The 25,007-nt window shown below is 44.6% G+C and overlaps 1 protein-coding gene and 1 long non-coding RNA gene across 6 annotated transcripts in view; one reads left to right on the top strand and one right to left on the bottom strand.

The window, feature by feature from the left end:
- SEMA6A (semaphorin 6A) overlaps positions 1-25,007 on the top strand; it is a 125,603-nt gene that overhangs the window by 60,658 nt on the left and 39,938 nt on the right. For all 5 annotated transcript variants that reach the window (XM_073878555.1, XM_025860997.2, XM_073878553.1 and 2 more), the window contains exons 2-10: positions 4,076-4,213; positions 6,438-6,555; positions 10,195-10,255; positions 11,244-11,306; positions 12,009-12,110; positions 17,633-17,723; positions 20,671-20,790; positions 21,689-21,777; positions 22,638-22,855. In XM_073878555.1, the coding sequence (XP_073734656.1) occupies positions 4,114-4,213; positions 6,438-6,555; positions 10,195-10,255; positions 11,244-11,306; positions 12,009-12,110; positions 17,633-17,723; positions 20,671-20,790; positions 21,689-21,777; positions 22,638-22,855 (962 nt within the window). In that variant the 5' untranslated portion in view covers positions 4,076-4,113. The remainder of the gene's footprint in view (positions 1-4,075; positions 4,214-6,437; positions 6,556-10,194; positions 10,256-11,243; positions 11,307-12,008; positions 12,111-17,632; positions 17,724-20,670; positions 20,791-21,688; positions 21,778-22,637; positions 22,856-25,007) is intronic.
- LOC141370277 (uncharacterized) overlaps positions 17,009-25,007 on the bottom strand; it is a 45,195-nt gene continuing 37,196 nt past the window's right edge. Inside the window, exons 2-3 of the long non-coding RNA XR_012374182.1 lie at positions 18,016-18,222; positions 17,009-17,194 (exon numbers count right to left, since the gene is read on the bottom strand). This is a non-coding gene — a long non-coding RNA (uncharacterized lncRNA). The remainder of the gene's footprint in view (positions 17,195-18,015; positions 18,223-25,007) is intronic.

Raw genomic sequence — 25,007 nt, 5'->3', positions numbered from 1 at the left:
GGCCAGCCAAGGCAGATCTCTGATTTTTCTTTTTTAAAGAAGCCAGAAAGCCAGAGTTGTATGTTAAATCTATTTTTTTTTCCTGAAATGTTGGCAACTTAAATTTAGGGTTTTTTCTGCTCTGTGAGCCAAGCTTTGGCCAAGTCCTACCAGTTTATGAGCCCGAGTAGAATTTTCCAGGGCAGGCTTTGGGGGAATGGCTGGGCAGAGGATTGGGGTTAAGCAAGAGTGCTGCTCTGGCTGCATACGCTTAGGCTTGTGTGACTCCCAAGTCCTCGTGGCACTTACGAAATTAACCTGATTAATCAGAAGTAAGACGTGGCAATTTGTGACCTCATCCTCTGACTTCATAATCATTCCCAGTCCTGGTGACATCCCCTTTGCTTTAATGCTTTGCTGACACAATGACCTGCTATATGACAAAGGTATGCAGGAGGGAGGTGGATGGAAGCTCCAATCACTGAAAATATTTGATCATTTTACAATGCAATTATCCCCACGAATGCAGTCACAGGATTTTCAGACAGACTTCCTTGCAGCCCCTTTTGTTCGGCCCTCAATCTGGAATACTGAGGGCTGGTTTCCTGGCCAGTCAGCATTCTGCACAGACCATTCAACTCATGGCAGCCCATGGCCACACCACCGTTTGTACATCGCAGCTCTGTTAACTCAATTTGGTCTTAAAAACTCTAAGGGAAAAATTACAGAAGAAAATTTTTATCTGGGCTAAGAGCGTGTAGTAAGTCAACACAATTCTCGCCGATGTGACTCAGAGTAAAGTCACGTAATTAATTTTAGATGAATCCAAATAGATCTAATAAATTCGCCCAGTAGATGCCCTATTAAAATTAAGAACGCTCTTAAGGCTTTCCACAAATACTGCAGGGTTGGGGAAGAGGGGGATTATAACTTTAGAGTAATGGTGGATTTTACAAGGCCATTTCTCTTCAGGCTAAGAAGAGTGGAAAGTTGAAATAATAAGATGGGAAATTCAGGCCCAAGGAGCTGACTTTTGAAGTATATGTTTTTGTTTAGAATTAACCTCATGTTGACAGTCTCCCCACTATCTAATTGTCTGGGTATCTGCTGAAGTCTAAGTCCAATTTAGCCTATGTAAGCATGGTCACGGAGAGGGAAACCAGCAAATGGCTACAGATGCCTAGAAATATGCTGTATGTGGGTAGCACTGCTCAAAGTCTCAAAAATTCCTCAAACAACCTCTTTCATTGCAGCAGCCCAGCTAGCTCCAGAGTTTGAAATTCAGAGGCAAGTGCCTGTTTGTTTTTTGTTCTCCCAAGCTCGAGGCATGTCTGCATCACTGCAGTCTTAGCAGAGAGACCCAGCCTGCATTCTGCAGAATGGGAAATGACAATGTGATTGAATTGGGATCTCTCCACAAAATAATCATTTCAACAAGAAAATATATTGTCTACATATTTACAAGGGTTAGAGCCCAAAGTTGTGTAGGAAGGGAATAATACATCAAAGCCTCGGCTGAAGACAACTGTAAAGTGTTCATGTGGACGGCCGAAGGTACTGCCAGAACGCTTCCTCCCATATGATGTACATGTTAACAGCCTGATGATATGATGATAGAAAGACACATAAAACAGCTATTTTTCCTGGCACGGAGCCCTACTGTAAACCTGGAGGTATTTAAATACCCCATCGCAGCCACGGTCCTGGCTGTGTGTAAGGATTAAAGGAAGCCATTGGAGTGCAGAATAGGTTTCTTCTGCAAGCATCACCTCCCTGCCAAGTTCTGGGGGTGGTGCATGGTACATCCATGCCATGCAATCTTAAGATGGGAACCACAAAACTTGGGAGATACAATAAAAGAGCAGGGCTCTGTCTTGCTGGCTTGTAGGACATTTGTACGAAGACAAATGCCAACTGGGGAAGGCCAGAGAGTCATGTGGCATGTCGAGACAAATTAATCTTTAAAAGTATACATATATTTCCCAAGATTTCTAAAGGACTGAGAATCAGAGTTCTGAGTCTCCATTACTCTTCCATTACATGCTGCAAACTCTCTGAGGTAGTCTGCTTCTGTATTAGGCCATAATACCGTTTCTGAGCCCTTGGTAAATGTTGCCACTTCCTCTTGCCCCGCTTGCTTTCTCATCTAAAATGTAACAGCTGACTGGGATCTGGTTTATGTCTTACTTGGTCCTGTGGCCAATTTCTCTTTAGTGTTCTACTGAACAGATGCCATGAGAAACAAACAAGGGGACCTCAGGGCTTCTTCCCCTTTGGGTTCAGAGTCTCCGGAAGAGGAAGAACTGGCAAATGAATGACTGAGTAGACGATCGCTTTTAACCTGTCTATAAATACATGTTTATGTCTCTTGGTAATGGATTGCCCTTGTGAGCAAGTCATCATTTAAAGTTTAATTCTAATCTCCACACCAGAGATGGAGATACAGAATTGCTTGGGCTTTTCGCTCAAGCTCTCTCCCTCTTTTTCAAGATAAAGCAAATTAATTCATGTGTACTTTTCAACTGAAGAAACGATTAAGACCCAGCTGTGTCTGTGAAATTGTAAGTTGTGGTGCAACACTCGGGACTTGTTAATGCTTTTTTTGGCATGAAGAAGGGAGACATAGGTATCTAATATTAAGTGTTCTAAAAAGCGTAAGTTTGTTTGCCAAATTAACTTTCTAAAGACACCTAAGTTACTAAGTTTGACTTTTCTACACACAAATCTTAAATGATTGATGGACTACTGTAAAATAGCTTTGTTCAACAAAGATCATCTTTGGCAGGCTACTTCAAAGGCTTTACCACTCTAGAAAGATGAAAAGATATCCTCATTTTACATTATTTCCCTTATAGATCAATACTTATTTGAAATATGCCTGAGAATTATGCGATATTCACTGCATTATGAGCCTTCCTTCACCATATTCAGCAGCCCCACATGGGATTGCTTCTACTTCTAAGATTTAGGAGTATTTTCTACAGATAAACAGCATCTTGAAGAACATACAGCTGGGCAGAACAGTATATCTGGCACTACTGTTCCACCAAGGCAGTATATGACACTAAAATATACAGATAGAGAATTTTTTTCATCAACAATACCATTTCAGGGGATGCCTGGGTGGCTCAGTCAGTTAAGCGTCTGCCTTCAGCTCAGGTCATGATCTCAGGGTCCTGGGATCGAGTCCCACATTGGGCTCCCTGCTCATCGGGGAGCCTGCATCTCCCTCTGCCCCTCCCTGCCACTCCTGCACTCACGCTATCTCTAATAAATAAATAAAGTCTTTATAAAAAATACCATTTCAGGATGTGGTTTCAGATTCTCCCTATAGTATTCTTCAGAATCTAAAAGGACCCATTTCTTTCTTTTTAAACATAGATTGTGTGATTTTATTTATATCTAAGGTCATTCTAGAATTACTGTGGAATTATGTAAACCAAGGGTGAACATTTCAACTACGGGGGTCAGGCAGGTAACAGAAATTAGCAAAGAGGGCGCATTATGGGGGGATGTGCGCAAGCGTGTGCATGTGTGTTGGGGGTGGGGGGGTGGCGCCTGAAGGGAACAGTCATTTAGGTCAATATGTCAGATATTCTGATTTTTATTAGAAACCTTTTTTTTTTTTTTCAATACTGGCAACCACTTCAAATTTTTGAAAGATCCGGAGCTGGACAAACAAAACACGTCTGAGGGATGGCATGCTGCCGTAAACCTGCTGAGAAGAAAAGCATTTACATTAAAAAGAAAAAAAAATGTTTTCTCAGTGGTCCACACTGTTTGGAATGCTGTTTCGTAACTGTGAAATAGCCACTTATGATGGCCTTAAAATGGCTAGGACAGAGGAACTAATAAAGCTCTGGGGTCATGTGTTTGGGAGCAGCTTTGCAAAAGGGCTCAGATGTGCGGGGAAGGAGGGTGCGGTGGGTAATGGATACAGGTTTCTTATGTAAAACACAATAATCCGTGAACTCACAATGGAAAAGAGATGAAGCAGCGACCCTTTTTCTCTTAAATTTATCTTCAAGGCCATTTCATTTTATGGAGGTGAGTAAAGCTGACTTGCAAAAAAAAATCCTTCTTTGCTCTTTGGCAGGGTGAAGTAGAGAAATAAAGTCTCCCCGCTGAACTACTATGAGGTCAGAAGCCTTGCTGCTATATTTCACACTGCTACACTTTGCTGGGGCTGGTTTCCCAGAAGATTCTGAGCCGATCAGTATTTCGCATGGCAACTGTAAGTATCCACAATCACGTTGTCATTCTCTCCCTCTGTGGGCATCTCAGGCTGCATCAACCAGCTAAACACCCAACATTTTCTAAAATGTAATAAAATAGACTTGTTAGTAGACAACAGAGGGGTCTCATCAAACCGGGGAGACGGCTGTTCTGTAACTCCGTTAAATACTGTTGTGGCGATACGTGTGTGTGAACATGCGTGTGAGGATCTGAAACGTTCCTCAAGTACCTCTGATGAACTCTCAGGCCACTAAAAGGAGGCCATCCTCGATCATGCCCAAAAACCAGCCATGGGAGAATATCTCTACTATCTGGGTATCGCCCGGAGTGCACATTCTCACATGTGGTTAACGCATGGGCATTGTTACACAATGAGAATGGGAAAGAAGATGACTGTTTTGGAGTACTTAGGGACAAAAATTAACTTTTCTTTTAGACTTAGAAGTAAAAAGTCTGCTGGACTCTGAATTCACAGAGGACCTATTTTAACTATTTATAACTGTCTTTTGGCCTCCGCTTCATTGTCAAAAGGGTAGAAAGCCACATGATTAAGACAGTTGACTACTCAAGAGGGAAAGTCCTACCTGTCTGCGGGATCGAACAGCCCATGTACTGCTTCTTTTCCTTCCCTCCGAAAGACAAAATATTTTATCACAGTAAGGGTGAAAGGGAGCCCTTTAACCAAATATCCATTTTCCCAGTAGCCATCCCAAAACAAACTGAACAAACCCTAAGGAAAATATTTAGCATCTATAGTGGATACTAAGGAGATCCATCAATGTGTGGCTTTCTGCTTGACAGTCCCTGAAAAGGGAAATAATTTCACATGAAGGTGAGCTGGCAACACTTGGCACAGCAGACAGTGAGCAAACAAAAGTCAGGGCACACTCAAAGACCCAAGAACTGTGTAGTTCGAAATCACTAAAGTGGTGGTCCATCTGACTCAAGGTAACAAATCTTAATACACATTGATTAATTCCCATTTGGGACGGGTGTTCTATCTCTGGTGCTCTGTAAAGAAGAGTCCCCAGCCCAAATATATGCTGCTGAAAATGAAATGTCAATGGACACTCCAATCCTTGACACTAGAGGGACAAGAATTGTCTTAGCAAGCTCCTTGATGAATGGATAAATGAAATCTCAGAGCGTGCAGGGGAAAGCACAAGATAATCCCGTACCAAGCTTGACTATGAGTCAAATATACCAAGGCTCCCTGATACGCACTGTGAGTAATGCTCAGATACTACAGGGGATTCAAGTGTAGGGGTCTGAGCAGGAATCTGTGAATGGGTTTCAAGTCATTATTTACACCCCACCCCACCCCCCCCAAAAAAACATTTTTAAATATGACCCATCCTTCTTTCCTTCTGAGTTTCTTTGGAGGACTGCCAGTGCTCTGGAGAGTGTAGGTTTAAAGGCAGAGAGATTTTTGAAATGTAGGTATTTCTAAAGGTCAGATATTACTACAAATTGCCTGCTCTCAGCTAGAGAGAACTGTAGGAAAGCAGAAATATGTTCATTGACTCTCTAAGTCAGGGAAAATTCCAGATCACCCGACTGGCTACACTCCGTTTGACCCTGTCCTGTCAAAGCCCCCGCTTCTGTGAGATTAGCCAATTGCTTAACTCAAGAGTGAACTTCCCACAGTTCCTAGAATGCCAACCAACCTAGCGGGGCTGCCTTCAATAGGAGATTATTCCAACTGGACGCCTGTGGAGACTGTATTTTTCTTCTGGCTCCTGGACGAGGGTTCTCGCCTCCAGACCACATTGCCTTTGTGGTGACTGATGGGAAAGCTGCTTTGAAATAGTTTTGTCCGGAGACAAGATCTTTGGCAGGCTGCCCCCCAGGCTTAGCACTCTAAAGAAGATGAAAAGAAAACTGGAAGAAAAGAGCACCTTCATGTAAAGGGTTCACTTGCAAGTTTAACCCCCCCCCCCGCCCCTGGCAAAAAGAGGGACAAGTCAGAAATTGTGACACGGAGAAAGAGAGGTCCAGGCTGATTATCATCTGGAAATGAGACTGTAACATGACTGTCCTCACAGAGCCCCTGTCTGTCACAGGCCTTCCTAAAATCACAGACTCCTTGGAAATGGAGAGCGGTGGCATGGACTGACTTAAGTACGGTTTTCTTTTTGGGACCAGCCCCCATCCTCTCTCTGCCTTGTCGATTCTTGGCTTGATTTCCTCTCCCTCTCTTGCCCCATCTCTCCTTTTCACAGATACAAAACAATACCCGGTGTTTGTGGGCCACAAGCCAGGACGGAACAGCACGCAGAGGCACAGGATGGACATCCAGATGATGGTGATCATGAACAGAACCCTCTACATTGCTGCTAGGTGAGGCGCCTTTTGCTCACGTCTACCCTCAGAGGGGGGCTTCCACCGTGATCTCAACCTGGGTCTCAACTGACTTATCACTGCACACTGGGAAGAAGAAACAGAAATTATGTCTGTGATACTTGCATGGCTGTGAGCACAGATAAGGAACAGGTCAATAAGAACAGTGCTTCATTCTTCTAAAGCACTCAGGTGTTCTCAAACGACAAGCCATGCGACATAAACCAAAAACCGTGGGCCACATTACAGTGTCCTGCGAGTACCCCACAACATGTCTCAGGGAGCAATGCCAAAGCCCTTTTCAACGATTTTACTTCACAAATACGTACATGGTACATACTAGTTGTATGTGCTGTGTAAGTTTTTTATAAATGTTCATTCATTCAATCCTGGAAAAGAACCCTAGTTCAGTGAAGGAGCTACTACCTCCATGTCTTTAAGGAAGAAACCCAGGGAGAGAGAGGTGAAATGCCTGGACCAAAATGACCAAGGCGGGGTTTGAAGTGGGGTGGCCTTGCTCCAGAAGCTGGGCATTTACTCCCAGTACTGGGCAGCCTACTGAGGAGGAGAGATGGTACTATTTGTCCTGGCAATAACTTTCTACTAGCTTTTGCCCATGAACAAAGCCAGTGTGGGTATTCCTTAGCAAGTGTTCCACTGAGGTCCTCAGTAGGTGCCTCACTGGTAGAATATCAGGTCCTTCTTTTTTTTTTTAAGATTTTATTTAAAATTTTTTGATAGAGCACGAGCAGGGGTAGGAGCAGAGAGAGAAGCAGACTCCCCGCTGAGCAGGGAGCCCAACGCTGGGCTCGATCCCAGCGCCCTGGGATCATGACCTGAGCCAAGGGCAGATGCTTACCTGACTGAGCCACCCAGGCACCCTCATCAGCTTCTTTTTAAATATCATTTTTAGATCCCTAAATGTGGCAGGGCTGGAAGATTACATTTGTAGTCAATTATCTATAGACTGGTCAAAACAAATGATTAAACACTGGATCTGTGAGAAATAGGTTGAGTCAAGAATCTTCTATGATGATTCACTCAGCAATTGAGTCTCTAGGGGGAAAAACAGGGTAACGGACCTCATATCTGATGATTTAGTGTGGGTATGGACTGCAGGTCCAGGGCGGCCCTGAGTGAGGAGCAAAAAAAGAGACCATTATCCCAGCTCGTTAAAACCCAGACAGTGTTATCCTAACCCCACCCCCACCCCACAAAAAGGAGAAATATAAGGGAAAAAAGGAGAGAAACACATTCATGGTTTTAAAACTCTAAAACAGACTTGCCTTTTGGTAAAGGTCAAATTTGTAAGACCCCAGCACTGACCTGTTGGTTTCCACTCTACACACAGCCACTTGCCTTCAGTACCCACCATTGGGAAAATTCCTGAAGGAGCTTCCTGGCCACCATGTTTAGGGTCTCTCCTCTCCCTTCAATTTCCCAACACTGCCCAGAGAGATCCAGGTTCCTGGGCAGCAAGTGACACGAGATGTAAAGCCCAATCCTTCCCCCAGGCTCAAACCACAGCAACACAATTCAGTTTTGCTCACTGGAGCGTGGCGGGGGGGTGGGGAGGGGGTTAAGAGGAAGTCCCCGGATTAAGTCAGTTTGTGTTCAAATAACTGAATTCAGTTAAGTACAGCTTATGAATCCTGGGATATACACACGGGCAGGTGGGAATAACCGTCCACTCCGGCCTTAGGTTTAGCATAAAGCACGGTTTCTGTTTGCTGGGCAATGTGATCTCTTGGATATTGAAAAAGATTTCATTCACAGAATTCTATTTTTAAAATAGGCTTCCCAGTTCTTCCAGACAATTGGTGTCAGCCATCAGAAACCAAGTCCCATCCAGAACCCAGAGACTGACTGAGCCTTGATGGCAGGAACCCCTTTCAATTCTGCTTTATTACTATCCATTTTGAAAATTCTTGTTTGTTTGTTTGTTTAATCTCTAAACTGCTAATTAACATAAACAGGCCATGCCAGAAAGGGGCAATCCCAGAGCTTTCTGAGGAATTGCCAGTGCATATTAATCAGCTGTTAATTTACAATTCATATATTCAGCTCCTACTTAAAAGTTTTCAGGGGAGGGAGAGCAAGGAAAAACCTAGAGTCATCTCAAACCTGATACCAAAGTAATAGGCAATTCCGTCCCAATAATGAGCCTGACTCACAGCACCACCAATAAAGGCAAACAAGTAATAAACGAATGCAATAAAACTGCCTTGAAATTAAAGGGCAGGGTGATTGTGGCTCCCTACTGAGGTTCCAAGAACTTCCCACTTCAGCAATTTACAAAACCAGGCTCCCCATTCTCCCCCCTCAGCACACACACACCAACCCACCCCGTACACGCACACACACACACCAACCCACCCCCTACACGCACACACACACACACCAACCCACCCCCACACACACACACACACACACACACACCGAGACTCAAACACTCAGAGTTGCAAGGAAATTTTGTAAGCCAACTGGCCCCCAACCTTTATTTTCACATGAGAAATCCTGTTTTTATTTCTCTTTTTCTCTGTTGTACTTTGCCTAAAACAGTAGCAGATTTCCAAAGAAGGTGGGAGGAGGGAGAATTAAAGTGAATCCTGACAGCAGATCATTCCTTTCCTTTTTCCTTCCCCACTCCCTCCACTTTCTCTTAAGTAATGAGGGGGCCTGAAAGTCTACATGGGAGCCTTGAGGTCCTGGTTTAAAGCTGTGGGTAATTTTCCAACCCCAGGACTTCCTGCATTTTAGAAAAAGTCAATGTTATTTCAAGGGAAAATGAGCTGTTTTGCTTTCCCTCACTAGCCCCCCATCTCCCCAGTTGAGTGAGTTCTTTTCTTTTTCTTCTGAATTCCAGACAAAAACGCCCTTGTGCTCAGCTCACACAGAAGGGGATGTTTAAATATAGCCCCACACCTGAGCTGCTGATTCTGTTTCTTCCCTTCCAGGGGGGGAGATTGGCAGCAGATCATGAAGGCAACCAAATTCTCAGCAAAACAGGAAGGTGAACAGAAGCAAGAAATGTAAACTTTAGCTCAAGTACATTTTAGACCTTAACTGACCATCAGTGTGTGAAGAAAATACCGCTTTCTGGAAATAATTTCACTGTTATCATCTTCCATCTTGTCAATCACATTATCAAAGTGAAGGCTGGAAATAAGTTTTGTACAGGGAGAAACAGCCAGAGATGAGCTTTTTGTTAGCCCCCATGATGAACGAATGTGGTTTGTTGCATACCAAGTGTTTGGTACATGGATTTGAAGATACCGAAAGGGCATGGGGAAACCCACCCGTGTTCTGGTTTTTGGATCAATTTAACTTTCGAAGCCCTCTCTCCTGAACTATGTACATACAGGGATTCTAGTGCTGGTATGAGTGGCACAACAGCAAAGTTTTCATAAAAGGTGCCCCTTTCAGCAAGATGCCATGATTTGTCAGAAGTAGCAGAGTGTGATCGAGAGACATGTCTTGCAGGCTGAACTGTTCCCTTTCTCTTGCATGCGGATGTCTCTTTTCTAGTATCGCAGATATGGATTTATCTGCCTTGAATGAGATATACACTCATTCAGGAGAAAATTAACTATCTTGACTCCTGTGTTTGACACTGTATCAATTTCTCATTGTTTACAGGGACCATATTTATACTGTTGATATGGACACCTCACACACAGAAGAAATTTATTGTAGCAAAGTAAGTAGTTTTAAAACCATATTTCTAAAATGAAGGGCTTTAGGATACTTCTTAAAGGGAATACGTATTTCAAATGCACTGAGTAAGATGACATGGCTAATAACTGGGAATGATTTGGAACATTTTTTTTGCAATCCTACAAATTTGGGGCGAATCCCTGTTTGGAAACAGCTATCTACTTCATAGTTTATTCACCAAATATGTGTGCCTGTGTACTTTGGAGTTATAGGTCATCTCCAAATTCCTTTAATAAAATACTACCATGTTTGTCCAGGAAAATATCAGTTTTCATATGTAAAATTCTGCCCCACAAATGTTTCAATGTTACGTTTCCATGTCTTGCAGTATTAAGTTTGATTTGCCTGTTGTGGCTCAGCAATCTGATCATTAACCACTTCAGACAGACATAAAATATAACCTAAGCTTCCCCTCTAACTCCACATGGAGGTATTTTAGTTAATAAAATCTGCCACAGAAGTAGACGATCCCTTCAGTCCATGAATTTACGTGGAGTGGAACCTGAATTAAATCTTTGTCCACCCAAAGTGAATGTCCCCTTTATGTTTAAGTAAATGACTTCCATATTTTAAGGAAAAAAAGCACGCTTTATGAAAAGTGATTTATCAACTGAAAGGAAAGGGCAAGGACGTGTAGTTTATCAAAATGAGCGTCATTTAGCAAGTTGATTTGGATAGTTTATGAGAAATCACCACGCTGTTGTTTGTTCTTCTTTCCTTTTCTCCTTCATCTGTATCTCAAGGAGAAGAAGATCATTCTGTAGTTTAATGAATAGATAGGAGTTCAAAATTAAATGAATGGTTCCCATCTCTGATCTTTTGTTGTGATGGTGAATTAATCATGGAGAAAGGGTGCGGAAAGCTTTCAATAAATATATGTTCAGCCTCCGTCTCCCCAAGGGAACTCTTACTTCTAAAATCAAATGCAACCACCTCTGGGCTCTAATTGATTTCTTTCTTGATCCCTGCAGAAACTGACATGGAAATCGAGACAGGCTGATGTAGACACATGCAGAATGAAGGGAAAACATAAGGTAGGCAATTTTCATTTCTCCTGCAGCTGCCACTTTGCGTTAAGTTTTTGACTATTACCTCCGGCCATAGATCGTGATGTGGAATGGATCGCACTAGTCCCTAATTGCTTTTTCCATCAACTTATTGAAGGCTTTAATTTGCAAAAATAGTTTGCTTTTAATGTGATGAAATATTACGACAGCTGCTAGGGCTACATCATGAACTATTGAGGGGCACTGGGGATTATGGACACCAAGTTGGCTGCCCCGACTCTTCCGAGCACACTCTCCGGTAGCCCCCTGCACAGACCAGAGTCCTCAGGGAGGCTGAAGAAGAGCTCAGAACAAAGCTGCTGCAGACAGACAGGGGTTTGGGCCCTTAGTCCCAGAACAGCATAAAAACACACTTCAGCCAGGAGCCTTGCCCATCAAGGGACCCTGGGACATCTGGCATTAAAATTAATAAGATGGAAGGTTGGCACTTCCACGCTCATTCTCTCTGTGCTATGCTTTTAGTTACTGTTAAAAAAAAAAAAAAAAAGCCTTTGTCGTCAATGTCATTTTTTGGTAAACATCAGAAGGAGCTAGACTTCTTAAGGGGGGGGGGGGACACTGCAGCCACCTTCCTTTTTAACCTTGCTGTCAGCAGATGGTGGTAGACGGTGAAGGATGGGCTTCCATATTGGACAGACTGGATACAAAAGAGTTTGCATTATTTTTCAGGATGAGTGTCACAACTTTATTAAAGTCCTTCTAAAGAAAAATGATGATACTCTGTTTGTCTGCGGAACTAACGCCTTCAACCCTTCTTGCAGAAACTATAAGGTAAATGCAGTTTTGTCAGTTGGGGACCACATGGGCTGGACGTATTCCGTGATTTACTGTGATTGTACCTGCAGCAGCCTAAGAGGGGTAATTCAACACCATCTGGGTTCCTCTCCCTCGTTGGATTTAATGTACTGCTCCACATGAGTGATCCTGAGCAGGCTCCTAAGCTTCCTGTTTGTGCAGGATTGACTGACACATCTTTAAGGAGCCTACCCAGCAAAGTTAGTTTCTCTAAGACCCTATTCTTCATTGTTCAAAACGCCAACAGACTTTTTCATGTATACCATGTGGATTTCCTCTTTCTCTCTCCCACCCCACCGTCTCCTCGCAGCACAAAAACACACTTAGGTTGTGAGTGATTCCTATTTTAAGAGGTATCTCAAAAGCATGCCACTGGAAACTGTGGACTTTCTTCCAGGGGATATTTCTAAGACCGCGGAAATTTAATTCCATTTAGCACTCAGTTTACCTGACAGTGGCCTTACCCACTGGGGCCTCCATGCAAGGGAGGATTAACAAATCCAGCTGGCTCTGAGCGGCAGACAGAGGTGCTATTGAAGCAGCAGGAGCAGAGGTGGCCATGAGCTAAGGTCTTGGCTTCACATCTGTCAGCCCCCTTGCCCGTTCTTTCTGCCACAGCCCTTCTTTCCGCAAACATGTACTGTGTTTCTCACTTGGTCAGGCACTGAGGCTGTAAGGCCAAAGAGGAGGCCTCCATCCTTAGGGAAGCCAGACAGGGAGAAGAGAAATATCATTGCACGGGCCACTACCGCGGCGACTCAATGCAGAGCATTCTGGAAGTACAGCAGAAAGGCGCTAAGCTTAGCCAGACGTGAGGAATCAGAGAAGGCTTCCAGAAGGAAGTAGATGACCCCTCTCTTCAGATGCTCCCCGCTGCTGTTCTCACATAGGGAACATGAACGCCCCCAGTCTGGGAGACACCCTCAAGCTCTGTGACTATCCACGGCCTGACCCAGTCCCTGGGTCAAATGTGCTCCGCTCATTTGTGTGGGGTACACAGTGGGTGAGAAGGCTAACCTTTGTTTTAAAGAAGTAGACGTTAGCCGAAGGAGGAGAGAAGGGTATTGCAGGCAGAGGGAACGGCATGAACAAAGGCACTGAGTAAGAAACATTCTGTTGAGCTTGAGAAACTTCCTTTGGATCTGAGTGCTAGACCCTGAGGTGACAATAACTGAGAAGTGACAATAACTGGAGAGGTAGGGGGTGATGGGGATGGGGACGAAGGGAAGAGAACAGATTCGGGGAAAAGCCAGTAGTAGTTAAGAACTGATAAGCAGGGGCGCCTGGGTGGCTCAGGCGGTTAAGCGACTGCCTTCGGCTCAGGTCATGATCCCAGGGTCCTGGGATCCAGCCCCGCGTTGGGCTCCCTGCTCCGCGGGAGCCTGCTTCTCCCTCTCCCTCTGCTGCTCTCTCTGTCAAGTAAATAAATAAAACTTTAAAAAAAAAAAAAAACAATATGCAGCCCAGGATAAGGAGAGGGAGGGGTTGAGAACGACTGCTAGGCTCTCTCGGGGAAGGGGATGGATGGAGCTGCCAGCACTGGGGACGGGGAGTAAGAGCAGCAGAGCGCTGGGGCTCGTGGGGGCCGGCTGTGAGAACGTGGAGCTTCAGTTCTGCGCTCTGTGAGGACGCCCAGCCCAGTGGATGGCACTGCCTGGGGGATGTGAACAAACAGAGCTAACAAGATGGATGGGTGAGCCCTGATTTAGGGAGAGCCGTGGAGCGAAATGCACATTAGGGTTTCACCAGCATAAAGTGAACCCCCTCGGCGTGTGAAGAATGGGAAGAGAAATGATGGGCTGATATCCAAACCAGAGGGCTCACCAACCTTTCGCCGGACAGTTTTTAAAAGACCCTCAGCCTTCACACTGGCATCGGGGGGGGGGGGGGTCTTACCCTCATGCTCATCTTCTACCTGACACTTACAAGTGGGCCCCAGCAGGGCCCAGATTAGGGTGAGGCAAGGGAGGCATGCGCCCCAGGCACAAAATGTAAGGGGCGCACCAAAAACATTCAGTATCAAGGTAAGGTAAGTGATATTTTTAATGCAGTACTTTTCAAAATCTAAATTAATGTAAAAAACACTATCCTAAAATAGCAAACTTCTTAATAATGACAGGATCTATTCGGTCTATAGCAGGCAGTCGGGCCAAACATTTCCTCTCGCCAGCGACAGCGTAACAGCTGACGTGACTCCAATTCTCCCACTTAATATTCCATCCCTGTTTGTCATTGTTTAGGACTCTTTAAGATTAATGCTTTTCACAGTTCCCAACCAATTCCCTAGCTGGAAAGCTATCTTTTATAACAAACGACAGGTTTTCTTGGCACTGTGATACACAGGCTGGGGGAGTGGTCTAGCTCATTCTTCCCGCACGTGTTCCATTCCCCCGGACGCCTCACCTGTGTGGTGAGACCGTCACCTCTCGCTTGTTCTAGCCACACCTGCAGAGACCCGTTCAGGAGCCTGGGCCTCTCAGAAACCACACAGGGGATGCTCTTCCCGCACAGTCCTGTCTGCCTTGGCAGTGCTCAGAGAAGTGGGTTTTCAGCCTTGGGGCAGAGCAAGACTTTGTGGATGGTGTGAGACAAGAATGTACTTGGCTGCAGGAAGAATGGACAGTCTCTCTTAAGTGCTTTTTATGAACAGATCAGGACTATAGGTTCAAAGCAAAAACAATGACCAGTCTTCCCCCACCCCACCCCCTCAAAAAACCAAGTCTCTTAGTGCAGAAGAATCAAGTTGATTATACTAACCTGAAGCAGGAGAGTGACAAATTTTTGGTCTCTACCTCTGCACCATGCCCCAATTTACACAGTTTTAAAAGAGAAGCAAGCTGAATGTAATAGAAAGATTAGAGCCCCAAATAAGATTATCTGGGGAAGAATTCCATAGGCCACCCACTATAAATCTAAAACTACACTCCATGTCTTTTCCCTCCTGCTCTCTCTAAACCTCTTGAACTTGTGCAAAAAGTCAGGCTGGTTCTTACTATAATTACCTGTACCCTCTGGTGATTTAATTTCCAGGGGCTGCTGTTAAGTCTGAGATTTGGAGACTACCACAAGGATTAGTCCTAACTTCATGGAAAGAGGATTTCACCATGGCATTGTCTCTGGACCTTTCCAGAATCACAAACCGAAACATTAATACTTCACTGCTTCTTGCCTTTGACTTGCTATAGCTATGGTTCTTTTTTTTTTTTTTTAGAAGTAGGTATATTTAATAACATAAATCCCCCTTGTATATTGTCTCCCCATTGCCAAGATTACAGCATGCACTGCTGGGGGTAAAGGCATTTCCACTGCGTCACTGTGTATTAAGCATTACTTCTGGATACTTGCCAGACCCACAGACCACAAAGCCTGTCACAATTCAACACGATGCTCTTATTGGGATAAAATATATATTAAAAAAACAAAAAAACAAAAAACCTTTCATAAAAGTATGCTGAGGGGAGAAGTGTGCATTTAAAGGATGTCTCACCTGAACATCTTTCCCCTAAAAATACATGTTTTTAATACAAATGCTATTGGGATTCTCAACAAGTTTGAACAGATAGGATGGGCTTCAATAGGAGCTATCTCGAAGCAGTTACAGAAGTTCTATGATATCCCTGAAACCGTTTCCTGGGGGTTGAGGGCAAAAAACACGACTGGACAACACTACCAGCCACTCAGTAAGCACCTCACTCCTCCTGTACGACTTCAAACACCTTGATTTAAGGGCCCCTCACTCCGTGCCTTTCAGTGGATCCTCCCTGGGCACCACTGCTGTCTCAGGCTTCTCTTCTTCCAGTTTTGTATCTACAGTCAAACCAGGCAACTACCAGGTGTAAACAAGATACCCTCAAACTACAAAAAGAAGACTGAACCACAGAGGGTTATAAAAACATTAATGACGTGGAGGAGATAATTTTATGGACTCTGGTACTGAGCTGTAAATGCTAGGGAGATCCCATGGTGTAAGGAAAAAGACCACATGGTAGAAGGCAGAAACCAACGATTTACTGGTCAAGGTAGGCCAACCTCTGACTAATGTTAGGGGCTGGCCAAGAGAAGTTTCTTTCCTGTTCCCATCACAGCTGAGTGCAGGTCAGTGACAGAGGGTCTGCTCCACTAGGTTATGCAGGAGGCTTCAGCCTGCTCCTACCTCTGCCGTCTCCTAGGATCTTGGGATTCTGGACTGGATCCTTTGTATCTAGCGGGGCAGAAGTAGAGAGAGAGAGAGCAAGAGTGGAGGACACTGTAGAGGCAAGCCCTAGAGGCGGCACATGGCTTTCCACCCCCATTCTGTTGGTCAGAGCTCCTTCCGGGATCACACCTAACTGCAGGGAAGGGTGGGAAATGTAGTTTAGTGTGACGTGGAGGAAAGGGAAACAGAATTTGGTGAGGCTTTACCTCACTAGCAAGGCTTCAGCACACCCACAAATCCTGTGAAGCTAGGTGGGTAACCTGCAGGAGTAAGCTAAGCAGGGTGTACGTATACTTTGTGGGTAAAGAGGCCTCAGTCCTGGAGTCCATATGATTGTCTGAAGAAAATAGCAGGGTGGTCATTAGTTCGCTTACAGCTGGTTGCTGCCACTCGGGTAAAAAAAAGGCTTGACTTTTCCACTTGCTCAAAAATAAGAAATCAGGTTTCATTTACAATCTCCTTATTTTAAAATAGAGCTCAGTTTTTCTTCTTTCTTTTCATTCTCTCTCACTCCCCTCCTTCTTTCTTTCCATACTAAGATGGCCAAACAAACCTCACTGACAGACCAGTTATAACCTCCAGCATGCAGGAACAAGGCCTGGGGTGAGCACACATGTGGATGTCAAATGGCAGCCCCACTCCTGACTGCCTTTGACTTGTGTGAGCCCCTTACCTTCTGGACCTTTCCATCTGATGTACATGATTGGAGGCTGGGACAGGTTTCTGAAGCTGGTGCAAAAGGCCACCTGAGCTCTGCTTGCATCAGTGCTTCTGCACCTCTCCTGACACAGTACTCTTCTGCCAGCTAGCCACAGGAAGAATTCCAGTGTCTTCTACTGGGATTTAACCCACAAAGGCAGGGCTCCTTAGGCAAAACAAAAACCAAAGACTGAGATCATTCTCTACAGAGTTTATGACTCAACATTTAATCCAGAGGCAGTGGGGGAGGAAGAGAGGAAGTTTTCCCAGTGACTGCCTTAAAAATTCCTTTTCCAAAGAAAAGACGCTTATTTCTAGGCTGTTCCAAAAGGATATGGGAATCTATTTACTATAACAGTTAAGAGTCAAGGAAACATGACTGAATCTCAGACTCTCCTAGCTGTAGAACCTCAGACAAGTGAGTTCATCTCTCCAAAGCTCAGTTTCCTCATCTGAAACCAACAGACATATCTCAGAGGGTTTTTGAGGATGCTCTGCACTATGCATATGAATTACTTCGCACGTTAAGTGCTTTATAAATATTAGCTGCTATGACTACTGTTGGTTGTTATTGTTCCTAATGAAGTCCCATTATTTCATTTAGATGGATACTCTGGAACCTTTTGGGGATGAATTTAGTGGAATGGCCAGATGCCCATACGATGCCAAACACGCCAACGTTGCACTGTTTGCAGGTAAACCACCTGATTTCTTCCCGTTGCATTTGCCCTCTCGCACCTACTGCTGTGAATCTGCTCTGGAGGATTCGCCGAGTCACAGCTGTACTTTGATTCTCTGGTGAATACCGTAATTAACAATGCCTTTTCCGTTTGAAATTCACATAGAAATTGTACTTCTGCTTCGTACAAGGAGTCTCCACCACCCTTCCCCGGGCCTGTCTGCCTTAGAAAAGGGATCGCAGCTTCGCACCAAATGTGCAACACATGGTTTAGGACATGTCTGGGTTCACATAATCAAAGATCCCACCTCGAATGGCCAGTGTAGATTGATTATTCAAGGTAGGACCGACTTTGGGGCTGGTAGGATTCAACGGCTCAGTAGCGTCATCTGGGACACAGGGCCTTTTCACTTCTCTGCTCTCTTCCAATTCTTTGTCGGAGAGGGATGGGCAGCTCTCACAAACACGGGGTGGCCGCCAGCTCCAGTTAGGGCTACGTGTGTTCTTGTCCACATCTAGAAGGGGAAAGGGAGGAGACAAGGTAAGCTGCAGGAAGATCTCCAAGCAGGGAGGCCACCTGCCCACAAGTTTCCAGCAGACACCTCAAATACCATTTACCTGATAAGGGTGCGTGCTTCTCTCTGATGGAAAGATAATGGGGGATGGGGGAGGATGCGGATCAGCTTAGGGTGATGCATACTCCTCATCCTCTCCCCTTCCTTCCCCTACAAAGGATAGAAGGCTCAGCAACTAAGCCATCATCTTCAGATTGGGATTCTCGTGTATATGAGTGAATGTGTGTGAGTGTGAGTGTGTGTGTGTGTGTTTTAATTAGGAATTTATTTAGGAATTCATTGCCAGCTGTGTGGAGGTGGGTGTGGGGAGAAGTGTTGGTATAAGAGTGATTGTTATAGCATGTAATAAAGCAGTTAGCTATAATTTCCATCACAACAGCTCAAAACTGGCACATCCCAGCTCGATGAGGAACTTTAGAGTTTTGATTATGAAACAAGCTTAGCTCCTTGAACCCCATCCTCAGTACCATGCATTTGTGAGCCTCAATCTACAGTCCGAGAGTGGAGAAATGGCTTGTGCCAAGAAGGGTTCCTCATTAGAGTGAGGTATCAGGAGGATGCTCAGCTTTGTAAAAAACAGTCATGTAAACCTGTCAGCACGAGCAGTAGCAAGGCCAGAGCAAAGAGTACCTGAGTGCGTAACTTATGCTACAGCACCTTCCTGACACTTGAACCTGCTGGTACCATGGAGGATGTGGGCCACCGTGGAAAAGTTAACTGCCAACTAAAGGCGGGGGGGGGGGGGGGGGGGGCCAGAGTAGTGGCTCAGGCCACCAACCTTCCAGGAACCTTCCAGGAGCTCCACCGAGCAAGCCCCGTGAGGCAATACTCTGAATACCCCTCCTCCTCCCCCGACAGGTATACTTGGGAGAGTTTGAAATCTCATAAGAGCTCAGCCCTTATTAATAGAAGATCCTTGTTGCAACTAAAATGGTTGTCATCTTAGCAAGAGTAGCACAATAGTGCTCTGTCTTATAAATAAAAGTTCTGGTGAGATACCCAACGTTGAATGCAAAACTAAAAGCGTAATGGGAAGCAGATGGAAAACACACACACACACACACACACACACACACACACACGCTGCCCTCCCACTGCCCCCAACTACCTGGCATAACTGCATGACCTGGGCTCTTGTTGATTCTTTAAGAAAAGCTGTGATTTTTGTAGACATGTGTTTATCAATAGCTAGGTTTGCCATCTGTGGTTCCAATCTAACCAGTCAACATTTATTGATAGATGGCTGTTAATAATGCAGATGTCAAGACAGCTCTAACTTGAACCTCAGCAAATTTCAGTTATTTTTAGGCCAAAAGGAGACATTGAGAACTTTGCTTAGATCTGTTGGGATAAACTTTTCTAAAAAAAAACCATGATGCTTATCCCGCCAGTAGAAGAGCTGAAATGGTTCTGTAGTGTATATAAGCCACTTGGACATAAAACTGATGAACGTATCCACTAAAAACAAACCAAGGAAGTACTTTTTTATTTTGAATGTAATTATTGTTTGTTTCACATACTGCATAGATTTTACTATTCCAGAAGATCCTACTGGATTATTTGTACACAGGATGTTTATTAATCCAGGAAAAGAGCCAAAAGCATTTAGGGATTAATCTTCAGCCTTCTTCATGCTCTTCTGCCTTAGATGGACCCTAAAGCGCATCTCCCAAAAGGCATGAATCTCAAACGAAGGCCAGGCTCAATGGGGTCACCCCTTCCCCTTTTTTCCTTGCTCTGGTATCTTCAATGTCAGAATGTTTTCGGCTTAGGACTTTGCAATCCTGAAGCAAGTATCTCTTCTTGAAGCTCCACGGGCAGGGTTCAGTGGCTCTCATGACTGAAGTGAAGAGAAGCAGTGAGTCTCATGATCAAAGGAGCAATTTAGTCAACTTCGTTTTGCTTCTGAAACCCCTTTCTCTGACTCCCCTCACCTGCCGGAGCTAAGGACTCCCATCACTTCTCATACTTACAATTTCTGGTGGTGTGATCAGTTTCCAGCTTTCCCTGGGCCCCCACCTAATCCAGTTTGCCACGGGGTGGTGGAATTAGCAGTGTCCGAGGGGCCCTGGCCTTGAGATTCCAGCCAAGGTCCATCTAATCAAATGAAGCAAACAACCTTTTTCATTTGCCCTGTTCCCTGAGCTGCTGCTGCTGCTTAGAAATTGCCATGCAATTTAAAAATGAAAAATGTTTCATCTCTCAAGATCCTAATTTAAAATGGTTAGGAATGTGGGCCAAGTATTTTCCCAGCGACTCTTGGATTTTTCCCAGTTGTCCTATCTCATTTGCCTGATGTAGGAAAACAGTCCGGGGGATGTCTCTATTACTCCCCGACGCCCACTGCCTTGCTCCCACCCCGTTCACCTCTTTTCTTTTTCTTCTAAGATGGGAAACTATACTCAGCCACAGTGACTGACTTCCTTGCCATCGATGCAGTCATTTACCGGAGTCTTGGAGACAGCCCGACCCTACGGACCGTCAAGCATGATTCCAAATGGTTGAAAGGTGAACAAACAATTAAGAGGAGGAGGGGTGTGAGGGGGAGATATGTAGCTTGAGGGAGATTTAGAGCCTGGACAGACTAGACCGTAGTTTCATGTTAGTAATGGCTTTTTTTTTTTTAATTTTATAAAGATTTTTATTTATTTATTTATTGAGAGAGAGAGCGAGAGCATGAGAGGGAAGAGGGTCAGAGGGAGAAGCAGACTCCCCGCTGAGCAGGGAGCCCGATGCGGGACTCGATCCCGGGACTCCAGGATCATGACCTGAGCCGAAGGCAGTCGCTTAACCAACTGAGCCACCCAGGCGCCCGGTAATGGCTTCTAACAGACAGGAAGGTGGCAGCGGCATCTTTTGCCCCAACTGATTTCTTTACCTCCCCAGTTCACTTCCCATGAGTTTCTGGAGTATTAACACAAGGGCCAATGCCACTACAAAAGAATACAGTACATTCATCTTTCCTGCCTCGAGCTCTCGTTTCAGAGTCTAACATGAAAAGTACTGAACGTTTCATTCATGGAAGAGAACAGGGGACTGGAAGGTGGTGGGGAGCAGGAAAAAAGCTATTCACAACCGTGAATGAGTCAGGGTTCACGAGGAGATGTGTACAAAATCCCTTCTGCAATACAGGCATTCCATTGTGGAAAATAAAATTAGAGACATACGAAAATTCATTTATTCTTCATTGTTCATTGCCACCACTTCTGAAAGATGGAATTTGTAGGCTCGAGTGCCTTCTGGAATCCCCAGCACTTGCATGTGTGGTCATCAGAAATAGTTTGTGTTAACCCCATGTCTAATGGCCCTACACTTTCAATTAATATCATGTCTCTGGTTGCCACTGATTTGAAGTTCTTTTAACTCTGTGTGACATGTCCCCAATTAAAATGCCATTTGCCCACAGAACCATACTTTGTCCAAGCAGTGGATTATGGAGACTACATCTACTTCTTCTTCAGGGAAATAGCAGTGGAGTACAACACCATGGGAAAGGTAAGGCGGATAGAAGTCTCACTCAGACCAATGTTGTTGTGAATGACCTTGAAAGAAGAACCAGAAATCTAATCCCAAGGTCATCATTTCGAGAAGACTATGCCAAAGACTGGTGGCAGTGAACACAGTCCTGCCTCAGAGCGCTGTGAGCCTTTTTCAGAACAGTCCCAGATCACAGGGAACCTCTGAAATATTTCTACTGAAAATGTAATCGACAGATGTTTGGTTGATTTCACACTGAGTCTCAAGTATCTTGAGAGGTGGTTTCCAGGTATACTCATCATTTTTTTTCTTTTTAATGGAGTTGTTCCACAGAAGGAGAGTAAATACCCAGCACCCTTAAGCACACTGAGAGTCTTGGTTGTCTTTATTGCAAAAAACAGGAGAACACTTACGGGATGTCCACATCAGTTATCTTTACCAGAGAGTAGATCAAGGTCACAAAGCTGGAGGGCACAAATTCAGTGCCAGGGTGGCTCACAGGGTTAGCGGAATTCGGAGCATGAGATTCAGGGCCCAGAGGCAGCCAGTGAGGATGGCAGAGATGGTGCATACAAAGCGTGTTTTGTTTGAGGAAATAAAAAGCTAAGTAGTCTGTATGGAAATGAGTTTATCTGGCTGGGAGCTGATCCCCTGAAGGATTTATGGCTCTGTACTAAATGCCACAGCCTTATCTTTCAAAACTGCTGTTCCAATGAGTCTTCCTTCCCCCCCCCCTTTTTTTTGCTACTAATTTTAGAAACACGGGATTAAATTAAGCACCTTGTTATTGTCTTTCTGTTTTCTAAGAAAGGCAAACTCTACGAAGATCTCGCCAAGTTGACTGCATTTCATTTTCCCGGTGTGTTTTTCCTCGGCAGGTAGTTTTCCCGAGAGTGGCTCAGGTTTGTAAGAATGACATGGGAGGGTCTCAAAGAGTCCTGGAGAAACAGTGGACGTCCTTCCTGAAGGCTCGCCTCAACTGCTCGGTTCCCGGAGACTCTCATTTTTATTTTAACATACTCCAGGCGGTCACAGACGTGATTCACATTAATGGCCGTGATGTTGTGCTGGCCACCTTTTCCACACCTTATAACAGGTAACCGTGCCCTAGCAGCACTGACCTCACCGGTCCTTCTGGGCTTCCCTTTCCCGCGGGGGGGGGGGGGGGGGGGGGGGGGGGATGTCTCTCCCAATGCGCAAGATTCACAACTGACACCAAACGCGCCACTCGCTATATGTAGCTGCAAAGCACTTAACACTCCATTCTCATCAACAAATTAACAGTTATAAGCATTATTAGATTAGGATTTTAGGGCAAGTAATTAGATAAATTATAACAATATCTATTTATATGCCTGGCGTGGAAACACATCTCCTGTTATTTCTAAATCTCTCCAGTAGTACTGGAAACTGAATACTGTTGCCCTCTTTTTACACCTGAGGAAACTAAACTCAATTCTGTCACCTGGTCCCAGTAGTCAGGAGATGAAAGAGACACCCTTAGAACTCAAGAGCATGCCTCCTTCCTCCTCAAGGTCATCTAACGTTCTGTGTGACTTTTAATATTTCTATGACTGGATCGATTACCTTTTGAAGTGAAAACACTGAAAATGTATTTAAAGGCTACAGAGTGTGCAGGATTCCGACGAGTCCATCGTGCATCCAACCTAAGGCACCCTAGTTATTATCTGTCCGAGGAACCTAGACTCCCAACAACCACTGACTCCGGGGGCTTGAGTGAGGACTTACAAGTCATGAAACAATGTACCTAGACATACTGTCAGCCTGTTCATTCCTGGGTTCAATGTTTATTTAAGCTAAGTCTTTGAGTAATCAAATGACGAACTAAAAATTGTTCCTGGGGCAGCAGAGATTAAAAAAATAGGAGGAAGGCAGGCATGAGTTCTTCCAGACCTTAAACCTTAGAGTCCTAGCTCTGCTGTGTGAAAATGAGCATAACCAGGCATGGTCATAAAACCTAAAAACAGGAACTTCATTCTCATTTCTGTGGAGAACTTGGGATGTTCTGTACTGTCTTCCTCTGGATACACCCCATTAAGGGTCTGGATCATCCTTTTTATCAAGACTTTTAAGAAGCTGATGGGTATCTAGATGACAGGCACCTGCATGAGGAGACTGGAGCACAGTGCGTAGAAATGCTTACGAACTAGGGAGAGTCTGGAACAGAACATGCCAAAGGACGCGCTCATGTTCCTCAGTTATCTGGAGGACAAGAGTCAAGAGCTCTCCATCGAAGACAGATGAAAATATGAATCCATATTGCAACGAGAAGTATTCAGTTCCATCGAAGTGAGCTTTAAGCATCTTCAGGGATTTTTAGACTAGAGAATAGAAAAATACAAAAATCCAGGCTGTGACTGTTCATACTTTGGAACCCAAGTATGTAGGACTGTTTAAAAGAATCTGTCTTGGTACGTGGGAATGCAGGGGCTAGAGGAATTTCAAAGCACATTTCTAGTTTGTTTGGGGAGGGGGGGTTTGAGGGTGAGTTACTGTGTAATTATAATACAGGAGTAGATTCTTGTATATTATAGATACTCCGTTTAAAGTATTTTCTTAAAAGTTCCCAGGAAGCCCCCGATTAGTACATGCTTATGCAGTCTCAGAAACCTTATTTGTTCAGTAAAATCAGAAAATGATAACAATGCACATACCCATTTTCATCTATTAATTATAGTCTGTCTCTGGTTTCATCCCTCTCCACCCCATCCTCCACACATGCAAACTTGGTCGTGAAGGGCTGTTTCAAGCCCTTGAGGTGCTCCTCTTTGCCCTGGGGATAAAACCCAAGTTCCTTGGTAGAGCACACAGGTCCCCCCATGGTCAGGCTATCTCCTCTTCCAGCTCCACAGGCCTTACCGGATGGGGCTAAACGTGAGCTCTCGGGTGTGCTGTGCCCATTGGTGCCCTACTCTGCCAGGTCTGCCAGTCCCACCAGTGCATATCAGCCGAGGCCCTGTGTTCTTTACTATGGAGCATTTGCTGGAGTTTAGGGATTCCGTAAATATACACTGAAGGAACAGAAGGTGGGAAGAAAGGATGAATGAAGGAAAGATGAACGGAAGGGTGGGAGGGAGTAAAGGAAGGAAGACGAAAGGATTTCACAAGTGATTCTAACCTGGGGAAGACTGATTATCAAACTCTAGGGTAACTTTAGTTATTATAAGATGCCCCATAAAATACTTCAAACACTTATCCTATTTGTCATAATATTTAAAGTAAATACA

Source organism: Callorhinus ursinus, unplaced genomic scaffold, assembly GCF_003265705.2.
Source record: "Callorhinus ursinus isolate GAN/ISIS: 27379988/994484 unplaced genomic scaffold, GSC_fseal_2.0 scaffold30, whole genome shotgun sequence".
NCBI lineage: Eukaryota > Metazoa > Chordata > Mammalia > Carnivora > Otariidae > Callorhinus > Callorhinus ursinus.
The sequence above is the reverse complement of the archived record's forward strand: the minus strand, read 5'-3'. Positions and strand labels throughout refer to the sequence as shown.